Source organism: Erinaceus europaeus, chromosome 16 (assembly GCF_950295315.1).
Source record: "Erinaceus europaeus chromosome 16, mEriEur2.1, whole genome shotgun sequence".
NCBI classification, from domain to species: domain Eukaryota; kingdom Metazoa; phylum Chordata; class Mammalia; order Eulipotyphla; family Erinaceidae; genus Erinaceus; species Erinaceus europaeus.
The window spans coordinates 13,771,663-13,787,586 of NC_080177.1; the positions used below are offsets into that span (position 1 = coordinate 13,771,663).

General features: G+C 43.2%; 2 protein-coding genes and 1 pseudogene across 2 annotated transcripts; 1 reads left to right on the forward strand and 2 right to left on the reverse strand.

Annotated features, from left to right (window-relative positions):
* Positions 1 to 3,360: 3,360 nt before the first annotated feature.
* On the reverse strand, positions 3,361 to 6,274 carry LOC103108414 (calcyclin-binding protein-like; annotated as a pseudogene).
* Positions 6,275 to 6,341: 67 nt separating this feature from the next.
* On the forward strand, positions 6,342 to 11,962 carry C16H15orf48 (chromosome 16 C15orf48 homolog). Its single transcript, XM_007517305.3, has 5 exons — positions 6,342 to 6,408; positions 6,551 to 6,612; positions 7,095 to 7,180; positions 9,384 to 9,444; positions 11,524 to 11,962. The coding sequence occupies exons 2-5, from the start codon at positions 6,577 to 6,579 to the stop codon at positions 11,590 to 11,592; spliced, it is 252 nt and encodes an 83-aa protein (XP_007517367.1). The 5' UTR covers positions 6,342 to 6,408; positions 6,551 to 6,576; the 3' UTR covers positions 11,593 to 11,962.
* Positions 7,438 to 7,787, reverse strand: LOC103108380 (transcription and mRNA export factor ENY2-like). Its single transcript, XM_060174586.1, has one exon. It carries the CDS (start codon positions 7,761 to 7,763, stop codon positions 7,473 to 7,475), a length of 291 nt encoding a protein of 96 aa, XP_060030569.1. The 5' UTR covers positions 7,764 to 7,787; the 3' UTR covers positions 7,438 to 7,472.
* Positions 11,963 to 15,924: the final 3,962 nt, after the last annotated feature.

Genomic DNA, 15,924 nt, shown 5'->3' on the forward strand with positions numbered 1-15,924 from the left:
AGGGATACTTCACAAGCAAAGCCACAGTGTTTCTCTTTCTCTCTCCCTCTTTCTTCCCCTCTTCCCTATCAGTTTCTCTAATAGATTAAAAAAAATTAAATTAAAAAATTTATTCTGAACATTTATTTAAAGATGTCACACAAGATTAGAGAACCAGAACATCATCCTAATACATAAGGATGGTGGGGATTGAATTTGGGAACCCCATGCTCCCAGGTCCAGTGCCCTACTCACTGTGCCCATTCCTGAACATTTTCAAACATGCATAGAACAGTGGAACCCCCTCAAACTTAGGCTGAATACTCTTGATAATTTTCTAAATTTGCTTCTTTCAGGATAAAGACAGAAATTGAGAGAGGAGGAAGAGAGACACCTACAGCACTGCTCCCTTCAACACTCATGAAGCTTCCCCCTGCAGGTGGAGACTGGGGGCTTGAACCTGGGTCCTTGTGCACCATAATGTGTGATCCACCAGATGCATCACCCTCATTTTTATATGAATTTTTAGAGAGAGGCAGAGAGGAAGGGGAAGATAGGAAGAGAAAGAGAGACCTACGGCATTGTTTCACCACTTGTGAGACTTAACTGTGTGCAGGTGGGGACCAGGGGCTTGAACCCAGGTCCTTGGAAATGATACTGTGTGAACTTAATCAGGTGTACCACCACACGACTTCATCTCACTTGTTTTTTAACCAAAGTATTTTAAAGCAAATTCCAGCTATCAATTTTTAAATTAAATAGCTCCATATAAAAATTCTTAAGGGGCGAGAATTTTATTTTAATGTGTGTGTTTATGAGAGAGAGAGAAGAATCAGAATGTCCCTCTGGTGTAAATGATCCTGAACATGGAGCTCTGGACCTCACACATGGAAGTCCTGCCCTCTGCCACATTACCTACCTTGTCAGGCAAGTGGTTTTTGGTCTTTGTTTTTGACAGAATGCCATTTCTCTACATAACGCTTAGTAATACTCTCTTAATGTTTATTCTCTGATAACCATTAAATACATCTTCAGAATACCTTTTTTCTGTTGTTTTGTCTACTTCTAGACTCAACCCTTTGGCAAGTTTTCTCAGATACTTTCATAGAAACTAGTCACCTGTATTTAAGATTGAATTCTGCCTAAAGTTGAAAGTTATTGATAAGCACTAAATTATAAGAACCTTGAATTAAGGAATTTCTTTTGTATTAATATTTTTAAAATTTTTATTTTTAAATTTTTATTTATTATTGGATAGAGGCAGAGAAATTGAGAGGGGGAAGAGAGACACCTACAATCCTGTTTCACCACTTGTGAAGCTTCCCCCCTGCAGGTGGGGACTGCGGGCTTGAACTCGGGTCCTTGTGCACTGTAGCGTGTGCACTTAACCAGGTGCACCATCACTTGCCCCCCCCCCCTTTTAATGTTGATTTATTGGGTAGAGACAGCCAAAAATTGAGAGGGAAGGGGAGACAGAAATGCCTACAGCACTGCATCGCCACTCAAAGCTTTCTCCCTGTAGGTGGGGGGTGGGGGGTGGAGAGCCTCAAACCTGGGTCCTTGCACATTGTAGCATGTGCGTACAACCAGATGTGCCACCACCCGGCCCTGAAATGAGAGTCTTCTCAGTACATGGTGATGGGTGGTCTGGGTGATGGCACAGAGGGGAGTGAAACAGGACCGGCAAGGGATTCGTGAGCATGAGCCCTTCCACACGGCCCAAGACTCAGCTCTATGCTGGGAGCCATGAAACAGGGAGGGTGATACCATTTTGCTAGCCTTACCCCCACCCCAACTGCTTTTCTTTTTAAATATTTATTTTCTTTTGTTGTCCTTGTTTTATTGTTGTAGTTATTGTTATGATTACTGATATCGTCATTGTTGGGTAGGACAGAGAAATGGAGAGAGGAGGGGAAGACGGGGAGAGAAAGACGAACACCTGCAGACCTGCTTCACCGCCTGTGAAGCGAGCCCCTGAAGGTGGGGAGCTGGGGGCTCGAACTGGGATCCTTATGCCGGTACTTGTGCTTTGTGCCACCTGCGCTTAACCCGCTGTGCTACCGCCCGACTCCCGCAAGTGTTTTTCTTAAGCACTTTCTCCACACTTGGCTGGATTAATTTTGGCATAATTTGGCGTGGACGGCACACAGTCGGTTGTCTTCAAAAAGCCAACCAGATAGCCCTCATTTGCCTTCTGCCAAGCACCAATAGCTGCACCATGGAATCAGTGATCTGTGTTTGAAGTCCTGAGCAATTCGTGGTATCAGTCATTGGAAGAGAAGTTTGTGCTCTGATCCTTCAACTTCGGTTCAGTGCCCTTGCTCCAGGTGTGGCTTCCTCACTCTTCCAGTAGAGGGCGCAGTCTTTTTTTTAGATTTTTCATAATTATTTTTGCTTTGTAATTTTTGAAAACCATCCACTTACTAGTTTGCACTGTACAGAGATGGTTGTCTATTCCTGTGGCATTTAGATAGTTTCATTGTATTCCCAATTGCTTACATCAAGAGGAAACATTTCTGACTGGATTAGGGCTACTAGTGTTGTATATCACTTAAGCTGCTAACAGAAAGAGATCTAGCTCAACCCCAGCAACCTTGAAGCAGATACTAAATTAAAATTTGTGCAAAAATTAAGGTTATAATGTTCACTTAACTCTTACATTGGTGGTAGTCAATGCCAGGAACTTACAGGTGAGCAAAAACATGTCCTACCTCTTGGCTAGACAGAAATCCAATATGGCATTTTCATCTAAGACTGAAATACCCTTGAAGGAAACCACCTTTGGGAGAAGTGTTTATTATAGGAAATCTTTTTTTTTTTTTTTTCTTTCTCAGAGCACTGTTCAACTCTGGCTTATGGTGGTGATAGGTATTGAACCTGGGTCTTAGCTGCCTCAGGCATGAGAGTCTTTGCATAACCATTATGCTATCTACCCCACCCTTGGAAGAAGTGTTTAATGAGCTTATTTTACTAGAATTCCTCCTGTGGAAAATAGATTAATTCATTGACTTTACTTGGAGCAATCTGAAGAGTTATCTGTACAGCTAAGATAACTCAATAAAATATCAGTATTTTCATAGTTTCCCTAAAGAACTTTTAAAATATCAAAATCCCATGTCTTCTTTAGCCTGCTTCTCCTGATCCCACCCAGGTTTCATTAAAGGTTCACTTTGGGGCTGGGTGGTGTTGCGCCTGGTTGAACGCACTGTTACAACACACAAGGACACGGTTTGTGTCTCTGGTCCCCACCGGCAGTGGGGGGAAGCTTTGTGAGTACTGAAGCAATGTTGCAGGTGTCTCTCTCGCTATCACTCCCTTCCCTCTCGATTTCTGGCTGTTTCTATCCAATAAATAAAGATAATGGGAAAAAATTTTAAAGGTTCACTTCATATCATTATTTCCATCTTCAGAGATTTTTCTCTCGCACGTCATCAGCCCTTCCCTAGCATGTGTCTCGGTGTCATAGGAGGCTCCTCTTTCTGCATTCCTTTCCCACCTGACTCAGGTAGTCCCAGAGTGTTTTCTGCCCTCTTTGCACTCAAGATGAGAACTACCCAACACTGATTTTCTTTTTGAACTACCTTCCAGAGAGATGGGTTTCAGAAGATTGTTGATGATCCTGGAATAGTTTTTCTCATTTGGATTCTTCACTAAATGCTCAAATGACCTCCGTGAAATGCACATTCTCCGAGGGTGCTTGATGGACCCTGAGTAAAGTGATAAAGATTTTTACAAACTTACCTGATGGACCCCACTACAAACTGCCAATCTTCACAGCCATGCAGTTGTCATAGGAGCAACCACAGCGGCTGGCTCTTCACTGTCCAGATCTTCCTCCGGTGGCTTCTAGAAGCCACCTCTTGTTTTTAATTTCTGCTTTGATCCTGGATTCCCGTGCTGGAAGGGCAGCACATAGACTTTCTCTAGAGGCCTTTTCCAGTAGCATCTTTACCTCCTCTAGATCCTGCTGTTGCTCCTGGGTGGATGCCACTGAGGGTGTAGTCTTTGAAACACTTTCTGTTTCTTTCACTCATTTATTTATTGATTTATTTTATTATTGCCACCAGGGTAATTGCTGGGGCTCGGTGCCGCTCCTGGCTGTCATTGTTTCTCTTTTCTTTCTACTTTATTAGATAGGACAGAGCGATTTAGAAAGGAGGGGCAGATAGGGAGAGTGAAAGACAAGACACCTGCAAGCCTGCTTCACCGCTTCTGAAGGGCCGGCCTCTCCCCTGCAGGTGGAGAGCAGGGGTTTGAACCTGGATCCTTCCACTTGGTAATGTGTGCGCTCAATCAGGTGCTACCTTCTAGTCCCCAGGAAGCACTTTTGTACCTAATTCTTTCTTGGGTTGATTTGTGGAAGTCTGTTTTGTGAGACCCCCCTTACCTATCCATGGCCCACACCCCCAGTCCCCTTGAGCTAGGTTGAGCTGTTCTAGGTAGAGCCATGGCAATGACTGTAATCATGATAGTTAACATCTTACAGCTGCCTGAATACCCTGTAGGCCAAGCTGTTAGCAGAGCATGTTCAAAGCCTGCCCTTGGAGTCATCTCAGAGCTAGATTTCTCCTCAGAAACTTTTCCTGCTGATTCTTTTTGCTTCAGTTCCTGATTCATATACACACACTATGGAGGTGGGGTGTTAATGGTTTACAATACCGTTGTTGACACGTAGGTATAAACTCTCCCTATAACAGGTGTCCTCAAGACACTCCCTCTCCAGACAGGTCATTCCACCATCATATACTAGGAGGCCAGAACCCCTCCACCCCATCCTTCTCCCTCCTCCAAAGTCCTTTGCTTTGCTTCAGTATACCACACCCAATCCAAAGCTCACTTTGTTTTCCCTTACTGTTTATTCTTCTTAAATTCTGCCTATGAGTGACATTATCCCATATTCATCCTTCTCTTCTTGGCTGATGTCAACATGGTTCTTTCCGTTTCCACCCGAGATGAAGCAAAGGAGATGACATCATTATTATTAATAACTAAGTAGGATTCCAGTGTGTGTATATGTCACAACTTCCTTAGCCACTCATTTGTCACTGGGCATCTGGATTGCTTCAAAGTTTGGGCTTGTACAAATTGTTCAAGCTGCTATGAACATAGATGTCCACAGGTCCCTTCTAATAGGTGTCTTTCTTTCCCTTGACTGAATCCCCAGGAGAGGAATTGTCAGATCATAGAGTTAGTCTATTTTCAGCTTCCTGATGAGACTCCAGACTGTTTCCACATGGGTTAGACCAATATACATTCCTACCAGCAATGTAGGAGAGAGTCCCCTTCTCCAACAGTTGGTATTTCTGTCTTTTCTAATGTATGATATCCTCACAGGTGTAAAGTGGTATCTCACTGTTGTTTTTGTTTGAATTTCCCTGATCATCAGTGACTGAGAAAAAAAAAAAAAGAAAGAAAGAAAGAAAAGAAAAAACCATGGACACCATGGGAGATAGTCTGAAAGGGGAACTTAACCATTCAATGTAACTCTTTATTTTGGAACTCCCCCCCCTTTTGTTGCCCTTGTTTTTCACTGTTGTGGTAGTTATTATTGTTATCAATGTCGTCATTGTTGAATAGGACAGAGAGAAATGGAGAGAGGAGGGGAAGACAGAGAAGGGGAGAGAAAGACAGACACCTGCAGACCTGCTTAACCACCTGTGAAGCGACTCCCCTGCAGGTGGGGAGCCTGGGGCTGGAACCGGTATCCTTACCCTTCGTGCCAGGTGTGCTTAACCCTCTGCCTTACTGCCCGACTCCCTATTTTGTAACTTTGAATGTGAAGAGGTCTGTTCTAATTTACCTGCCTGTTACCTCTGACTCTGCAGCACCCCCCTGTTAAAAATATATATAATTTATATTATATATAAAAATATATAATTTATACATATATAAAATATATAACATACATATATAATACACACATATATAATCTACTTATTGTATAGAGACAGAAACTGAGAGGGAATGAGGAGGTGAGGAGGTAAGGAGGAAGGGAGGGAGGGAGGGAGAGACCTGCAGCCCTTGAACCTGGGTCCTTGGGCACTGTAATGTGGGCGCTTAACCAGGTGCACCACCACCACCGCCTGGCCCTTCGGCGGCACCCTTTCCTGAGGTCCCTTTTTTAGAGAAGCTGGCTTTTCCCCAGACTTGATTATCCCCCTGTCCTCAGCCTGGGCCCCTTACGCATCAAGGCGACTTGGGACTCACCTGGGGCCTCCGGTCGGTAAGCACCTCGGTAAACAGCAGAGGGCGCCCGTGAGCCGAGAGCCAAGCCGGACCGGTGAGTTCCGCTCATACTCAGCACCGGGTCCGCGTGACCTTCTCCGTCCCGCCCAGCCCGAGCGGTTGCGGTCGCTATAAAAAGCCCGAGGCTGGGCAGCTCGCGGTCCCGGGCGTTAACCTCGGCCAAGCGCGCAGTTCCGTCGCGAGGTGAGCGGCAGGTGGCCCAGCGGCTGCTGGAAGCTTATTTTTTGGGGGCGGGACAGGCTGGTCTGATGCCCACCAGGTAGATTTCTAGCAGCTCAAAATTTGCTCAACAGCTTGGACGCCCTCTTCCCCCTTTGTATTCTAGATTTGGCAGTCTATATAGAAGTCACCATGAACTTATTCCAGCTCCTGATGAAAAAGAAGGAGGTAAGTTTTCAAGGTGACTGAAAACTCTGGACTAAAATTATAGTTCATTTAAATTTTATTTTAATTAATTTATTTTACCAGAGCACTGTTCAGTTTTGGCTTATGGTGATGGAGGATTGAACCCGGGTTTTTGGAGCCTCAAGCACGAAAGTATTTTTAAATAACCATTATGCTGTCTCCCCACCCCATCGTTTTTATTTTTAAAGATGAAAAAAGATGGAACACAGATAGAGGTATATACACAGAGATGGTTAGGAAGAATTAGCTGGAAGGCTGTGTTTCTTTTTCTGTATGGTGGGTAATTCCTTTTTTTTCTTTCTTTTTTTTCACATCTGGATTCAGCATAATGAATATTATTAGATAATAAAGAAAAGCTTTTAGAAGGAACAAGAAATGAAACAAGATGGGGCAGATTTTGCAGCTGGTGGTCTGTGACGGTCTGTTTGGCTTTGAGATGTGACCCTCAGCTTTCTCTCTCTCAGCTGATTCCCCTGGTGCTGATCATGACCACCGCTGCAGGGGGAGCCTCCTCCTTCGCTGTGTATTCCCTGTCAAAGTCCGATGTGATGTAAGTAAACACCTTCTAGAAAAGGACTTTCTCAGTGGTAGATGGACCTTCAGTTTGTAACATGCTCGGTGTCATTTTTCTTGTCTCTCCCCTCCTATAAGATTTTTTTCCTCCCATTCATGAGATAATTATTAAAATAACATATTAGGGAAAAATCAATAATATATATATATCATTACTGAAAACTGTATACCGTTAGACAAAAAGATTTTACTTTGGAAAACAGATTTCTAATTTATGATAAGTTTTACTTTCAGAAACAAAACCACAAAACAACACAATCTAATTCAACTTAAATGCTGGCATGCTGAGCAAGGAATGTTCTAATTCTTTGTAGAAGCTCCTTGTTGACACTGTCAGGTACCAAGGCTCTGCCTTTTGGTGTGATTTCAGCCACCAAGTCATCAATAGTAGCGTGTTCTAGTCCTTTTTCTATAATTACCTTTTTACAGTGTGCCTTCAGTTGGTCCTTCCAGCCACATTCAATTAATTTAGTTCTCCGCAACTCTTTAAGGTGTTCTCTGTCTCCAGTTTCTGTCAACTTTTGATTAATTGCTGATCTCATCTCTGCATCTTTGTTCATCTTGCTAACCACACTCTTCGGCTGCCCCCAGACTGCGTAAGATCTTTCAATTGTGAACTTGTGGCCAGAACTGATGATTTCTATCATCCATATGAGATCACAGATGAGTTCTAGCCTCCCAGTCGCAGAAGACTGTTCAGTTAGGACAGCAGTAAAAAAAAGTTTGTGCTTTGTGCTGACATCTGAGCCATCCATCAACCCTCCTCCACATCTGCAGCAAAGTAAAGCTCATGACCGGGTGGTGGTACACCTGGTTGAGTGTACATGGTACCATGTGCAAGGACCCAGGTCCCTATCTGCAAGGGGAAAGTTTTGCAAGTGGTGAAGCAGGGCTGCAGGTGTCTCCTTCTCTATCTCCCTCTTCTCTCTTGATTTCTGGCTGTCTCTGTCAAATAAAAAACTAAAAAATAAAGTTGGATTTTAATTTTTTTAGATTTTGAAGTATAAGAAGTTCTTTTAAAGATTTTTAAACATCTTTATTTATTCATGAATAGTGATAGGCAGAGAGAGAGAGAGAACCAGACATCACTCTGGTATGTGTGCTGCTGGAAACTGAACTCAGTACTTCATGTTGGAGAATTTAATACCTTACCCACTGCATCACCTCCTGGACCCCTTTTGTTATTTACTATTTACTATTTATTTACTTTTATCAAAGCACTGCTCAACTCTGGTTTATAGTGGTTCAGGGGACTCTGGGACATTGGAGCCCCAAGCATGAGAGTCTCTGCATAATCATTATGTTATCTCCCCCACTCAAGTTCTCAAGTTTGGGGGTTGATATCATCAATTTTAAGTCATCCTTGGAGTGAAATTTGAAAATTTCTTCTTGTCAGAAGGTCTGTTCCAATATGTTTGAGTTTACAGACTCACCTGTCTACCTACAATGAACCTAATTTCACCTCCAGCAATGAAAGTGAAATACCATGCAACCCAGAATATGAGGCTGAGACCCACTCAAACTGATCCTGACCTGGTCAGTGCTAGAAAGGGCCATAAACTCGGCTCCGATTAAGGGGTCTAGGAACCTGGAGTTCACCCCCTACACAGAGTCCAGGCCCAAGTCCCTTCTGCCCATCTCTGAAACCAGGGCAGGGATGTGTTTGCTTGCTCCTCTCCCGACGCATCACCTCTGTTGCCCCTCAGCATAGGGGAATATCCTCCAGTCTAGTTCAATAAGGGGAAGACAGATATGTCCCATCCTCCCTGTGCAGAGATCTTGATCCTTAAAGTTTAAATCAAACCCTGAAACTCTCACCAATTTCAATCAACTAACAGAGGAAGGCAAAAAGATGCAAATAGTTTGTCCCCCAAAAGTCTATAGCTGTAATACTGGAGTTGGGTTAACATTTAAAAACTATTTTATTTTTTTCTTTATTTTTGAACAGATAGAGAAGTTGAGATGGGGTAGAGGGAGAGAGAGGGAGAAAGAGAGAGAGAGAGACAGAGACCTGTTGCACTGCTTCTGTTTGTGATGCTCCCTCCCTGAAGGCGGGGCCTGGGGGCTTGAAGCTGGCTCCTTGTAATATGTGCGCTCAACCAGGTGCACCACCATCCAGCCCCTAGACTTGGATTAAATTTACTTCAATGCCTATCATAACTATTTCATTTTATTTGTAGCATTGATCGAAAAAACAATCCAGAACCATGGGAAAACGTGGATCTGAATGTACCTCAGAAGGTATTGTGAACTTCAAAAGTGATTTTTACGTAGCCTCAGTCTTAGTACCCTGTCAGCAAACTAAACGCTTTTCACTTGTATGTTGTCATTCAGTTCAGTGCGAGTGTTCGAGTTTTTGAGAATCTGTTGATAGTTCTTGTTTTTACAAGTAGTTTTTTTTTTTTTTTTTTTTTTAGACAATTTGGTCTGAGAGTCTCAGAATCTAAAATACGTACATTTGAGCTCTACTTCAGTGTTAGAGATAAAAGTTAAGAAAAAATACAGAGAGATCTTTAGCACAGTGCTCAGCCATTACTAAGATCTCAAATGTCAACCTTTGTTATTACTGTAATGCATTATCACATTGGATCCACTTTTTATCTAAAGCTAATATTAGGTCTATTGTGTTAAATAACAGGAACACCTGAAGACAGGAGTGGTGTTCTCTTTAAGAAAAATTAGCTAAGGATCCAGGGTCAAGTCCCTGGTTCACGCCTACAGGGGGAAAAACTTCACAAGTGGTGAAGCAGTGCTGCAGGTGTCTCTCTCCCTCTCACAACCCCAATTTCTCTGTCTCTATCCAATAAATAAATGAAATCTTTTTAAAAAGAAAAATTAGCTAATGCCCGTTCATTCTTTTATTATTGTTGGATAGAGACAGACAGAAATCAATAGGGAAGGAGAGAGAGATGGAGAAAGACACCTGCAGCACTACTTGACTGCTTGTGAAGCTTCTCCCCTGCAGATGGGGACCAGGGACTTGAACCTGGTTCTTTGTGATTTACCAGGTGTGCCACTACCTGGTCCTCCACTCATTCTTTTAAGACAGTTGCAAAGCTTATTTCACATTTTAAATATTTTGTACATAAACATTGAGTATATTGTAATGAACTCTACTTAGGTCTGCCAGAAAAACTAGCTTCCTTCCTTCCTTCCTTCCTTCCTTCATTCTTTCCATCTTTCCTTCCTTCCTTCCTCTCACTCCCCTTTCTTCCTTTCTCTTCCTCTTTATTTCTTTCTAATAAGACTTTCATATAACACAGTTTGACCTACTGAGGACACTTAGGAGCTGCTCCCTACATCTGCTAGGTCCTGGGGTGATAGAGAAATGTGAGAATAAATAAGAATCTCTGGGTATGAGTTCTCTGGAAAGCCAGGGTTGTCCACAGTTCTGCCCCATTTCCCTTATTGCCTAACTTGGATGATGCTTACTTTGGATGGATAATTACAACTAGAAGATTGTACCAAACCCCATGGAAGGAGCATTATAGGTCCATGTACAAGGAATCAATGCACTTAACGATATATTTATTAATGATAATCCTGGAGGGGGGAGAGATAGGGAGCTGCAGAGCATGACTGGCACATAGGATGCTGGGGGTAGAACGTTGGACTTTGTGCTTGAGAATCCATCATTTTATCCACTCCCAGGCCACCAGACACTTTCTAAATCTATTAAGTGAAGGTTGGGCAAATAAACACAACCTGTTTCTCTTTCTCTGTAACATTTAGGAATCCAGTGGCTTTTTCTTCTGTTCTCTCTCTCCCTTTTAATTTCTCTCTCTTCACCTCCTCCTTCCTGATTTAAAAAAAATTATTATTTTTTTTTTGCCAGAGCACTGCTCAGCTCTGGCATATGGTAGTGCAAGGAATTGAACCTAGGTCCTTGGAACCTCAGACATGAGAGTCTCTGTGCATAACCATTATGCACTCTACCCTCACCCCTTCTTCTTTTTTCTTCATTGTCTATTTTCCAGGTCTTACCTGCTCCAAGTTAGCTTTTTTTTTTTTTTTCCAGGTAGAAAGATAGAAAAATATCATTGCAACAAGTCTTCTTCTAGTGTGGAGGGGCCTAGGCTAGAACATGGGCTGTGCACATAACAAAGCAAGTTCACTTGTCCCCAGTGGCTTTTTAGAGAACAGAATGCTAGAAACCCGATCATATTGTTTCTGTGTGCTTTTTAGAGACAGGATCACGTGATTCTTTAACTGCCAATGATATGCTCATGTTTTTATTAAGTGGAAGTGTGGACAAGTCCCAAAAGGGGATGTGAGGATGAAGGAAGACGTCTAACAAGCAATTGTCTTTCCTTTTCTAAGCTCATAACAATTAACCAACAGTGGAAGCCTATTGAGGAATTGCAGAAAGTTCGAAGAGCAACCAAATGAGCAGACTGCACCTCTCTCTCCCAAAGAGTCCTCCACGAATCGAGTGGGAACACTTCTGCACAGCTAGATTATAAGTGTGGGTGCGCAGAAGTGCTTCTGCTGCATTTTTAGGCCGTGCCTGCATTTCAGACTCTGGAGAAGAAATGAAAGGTAGTGTAGCAATCACCTCCAAGCAGCAACATAGCTTAAAACAATATGTACCTGTATTTATTTTCTTGTAAATTTGAGCTTTGCATATTAAAATTTTTATAGTGCTTGCATATTTTCCTTAAAAATGTCTAACTGTAAATTAGGTTGTTGTCTACAATAAAAAACTTGAGTTTTTTTTTTTTTTTAAAGATTTGAAACATAATAAATGGAAGTAAACATTTGTGTGTGTGTGTGTATGTGTGTGTGAGATGGTGAGGGCCAGTGACATCAAAAACAGAAAAAGCTTTCTCTCTTTTTTTTAAAGAGACGTTAACATATTTGCCTTAATTTTTATTCTTTTTTTAAACTAGAGCACTGCTCAACTCTGACCTGGAGCTTCAGACACAGAAGCCTTTTGTACAATTACTATGCTTTCTCCCCAGCCCTCACTCACCTTTTAAATAATACCCAATGCAAATAACTATGGAGACTTTCCCTCCGAGTTTGTTCATTCCCCAGGAGTTTATTGAACACTCAGTGTTAGCTTGGCCGGTTAGTGCGAGCGAGACAAAGCAGTGAACATAGTTTGGAAGGAAGTGAAGTCGGTACAGTGGGGAAAGTGAAGTGGCGGCGGAGAGTGAGTATTCGTCTAGGAGGAAGTGCCGGAGTTCTGGGGGTGAACAGAAACCCGGGATGTACCTGCTCTGCACCCACAGGTTCCAAGGCTGACAGTGGGGCTCCTGGCAGGGAGGAGGGGAGCTTTGCCAGCACCCTGCAGGAGTCTGGGACCACTGTCACTCTGGTCACCTGAGACTTGGAGGCTGGGGCACAGTTAGACCTGTCCCTGGGCTCCCCATTAACAGCACTTGAAAACAGGACCAGATATTGAGGTGTTGAAGTCACGATGGATTTTATTTCCATTTCTTCTTTTCTTTCTTCCTTCCTTCCTTTTTTCCCTTCCTTTCTTTTTCTTTCTTTTTTCCCCTTCTTTCTTCCTTTCTTTCCTTCTTTCTTTGTTTTTTCTTTCTTCCTTCCTTCCTCCCTCCCTCGCTTCCTTTCTTTTTGTCTCCAGGGTTATCGCTGGGACTCAGTGCCCGCACTGCTCCTGGAAGCCATTTCCCCCATTTTGTTGCTTTTGTTGTTATTATCATTGCTTTTGTTGTTGGACAGAACAGAGAGAAATTGAGAGATGAGGGGAAGACAGGGGAAGAGAAAGACAGACACAGCTGTAGAACTGCTTCACCACTTGTGAGGCAACCCCCCTGCAGATGGGAAGCCAGCTGCTCGAACCAGAATTCTTACACTGGTCCTTGGGCTTTGCACCAGGTGAGCTTAACCGGCTGTGCTACTGCCTGGCCCCCGCCCCCTTTCTTTTTTTTCAAATTTTATTTGACAGGACAGAGAGAAATTGAAAAGGGAGGGGGAGATAAAAAGATATTGAGAGAGATACCTGCAAACCTGCTTCACCACTCATGAAGTGTCCTTCCCTACAGGCAGGAAGTGGGTCTTTGCGCATGGTGAGATGTATGTTTAACCAGGTGTGCCATCACCGGGTCCACTGTATTTATTTTTTTTTCTGTGTAAAAATTTGTCATGACTTTTCTGACAATTCAATAGAAACTTGTTTCAAAATGGCCTCATGCATGTATGATTTCACTGCTTTGGGCTACTTTTTCATTCGGATAGCTGGAGAGAGAGAGAGAGAGACATAGCCGTCAGCGCTGCAGCTTTCTTTCTGACCACAGTGCTCTCCATGCGGTGCCTGAGCACAAACCCGGGTCGGAAGTGCACAGCAAAGTGAGCGTCTTACCCAGTGAGTTCCCTCTGCTGTGCCCTCCCTGCTCAGCTCTCATAGTGCTGGGGATTGAACCTGGGATGTCAAAGCCTTAGGCTTTTTGCATAAGTACTATGCTATCTTCCTACCTCCCCTGCCCCATGGTTACCTGTGTACTCAGCTGGGTACACTACCACCTGGCCCTCTTGAATTTTATCCCTGGTGTCACACATGCCAGAGTGATGCTCTAGTTCTCTCTCTCACCAGTAAATAAACCTTTATAAAAAAAAAAAATTGACTTACCATGAAGATAAGAAATCTGTACTATCTTCACAATTTTTCTGTAAATCTAAACCTGTTCTTAAAAGTCTATTTAAGAAATAAAGTCGGGAGTCGGGCTGTAGCGCAGCGGGTTAAGCGCAGGTGGAGCAAAGCACAAGGACCGACATAAGGATCCCGGTTCGAACCCCGGCTCCCCACCTGCAGGGGAGTCGCTTCACAGACGGTGAAGCAGGTCTGCAGGTGTCTGTCTTTCTCTTCTCCTTTCTGTCTTCCCCTCCTCTCTCCATTTCTCTCTGTCCTATCCAACAACGACAACAACAGTAACTACAACAATAAAACAACAAGGGCAACAAAAGGGAATAAATAAATAAATATTAAAAAAAAAGAAATAAAGTCATATTGGAGATAGAATAAAAAAAGATGACCATGATAAAATGCAATGCTCTTAAAGAGTTTTTTGAAATGTTATTCCTGGATAAATGGAAACATTGCCTGTTGGTAATGTGCAAAACACACCTACTTCTGGTGACTGGCTCACCCTCAGGTTCACAACTCCAGGATTACCACACCTTCGAAAGAACCCGATCTCACATCCAGAAAAGACCCAACGAACCGCTGTCCACATGCTATATGAAAAGTATGTGCAGCCTAGCAACCAATGCCTGTTTGTTACTAATCTCTATATTCACACCAACACATGACCGCATCACTCAGATACATCTCGCATTTAAAAGGGATGGTCTATGATTTGGATAAGGCCTGGGGGGGAGGTGAAGCTGAGAGCTTGTACCTCATAGGAATAAGAATGGAATTTATTCTTCTGGAAGTTCCTTGTAATGTCATTTCCCCATGCTTAGAAAATGCCTCAGGCAATTATAGTCTCTCTAGAAACAATGGCTCTGGTTTGGTTTGGGCAGTGCTTTGCGTCATTTGTCTGCATACATTTTACCATGTGTGGATGATCTAACAGCAACAACAAAAGATTCTGCTGCAAATTTACTTACTGCCTCATTTCAAGAAATGACAGGTGGAGATATTTTCATTCACATATGCAGTAACCTTCGTCCCCTTTATGTTAGGTTAGCTTAAAAAGAAAAGAAAATCAGGACATTGGAAGTTGCTGAAGAGGGTAAGACCAATATAACCAGGGCTTATCGTTCAATCTGTTTCCTCAGTGACAACAAAAAGGCCCCTGGGCTCTGGTGCCAGGCAGAGCCTGGACTCTGGTTTACTTACTGCTGTTTAGTCATGCAAATATGACCGTTCACAGAGGAAGGGCCCAGGCTCAGAGACAGACTTACCACAGCAACAGCACCACCAAAAATACCTTCTCTCCAGGGCATGGCTGTCACCAGGTGAGGCACGAGTGCCGGGTGACGTCACAGCTGAATTAGAGCACACTTCACCAGCTCATCCACAAGCAGGGACTCCTTGTCAACAAGCCAAACCCTACAAACCACACTGTGACTCCACCCAGTCCTCCAAGTAGGATGGCAGCTCACACGCTGTGCATCTGAAGTTCCTGGGAGGCATGTTTGTTAGGACGTGCACTGCCGTGCCCCCAAATCCATAATTTCTGCTACAGTAGCTCTGGGGTGGGACCCCCAAGTATTAGGGGTTCTAGTAAGTTCCTAGGTGAGACAGAGAGTGGTCCAGGGGACCATATTTTGAGAACTACTCCTTAGAATTTACAATGAGAGGGGAGTTCTCATGCAGTGGGTCATATTAGAGACCAGTCATCTGCGTCAGTGAAGCTCGGGACATCAGGAGAGCCAGGTGAAGCAGAGCGTGAAGGGCTCTCACTGGGGACGCCTCAGTCAGCTGAGCAGCTGGCTGGCTCTTCACTCTGATCACAGCATAGGAACCTGAGGGATGGCAGGTCAGTCAGGCATGTGGGCACATACAGCACATTTATTATCATTATTTTATATTTCTTTATTGGGATTAATGTTTTACAGTTGACAGTAAATACAAGTTTGTACATGCATTAACATTTCTCAGTTTTCCATATAACAACACAACCCCCACTAGGTCCTCTGTCATCCTTTTCCAGGACCTGTACTCTCCCCCGCACCCTATAGTCTTTTTCTTTGGTGCAGTATACCAGATACAGTGCATTTAATATATATATATATATATATATATAC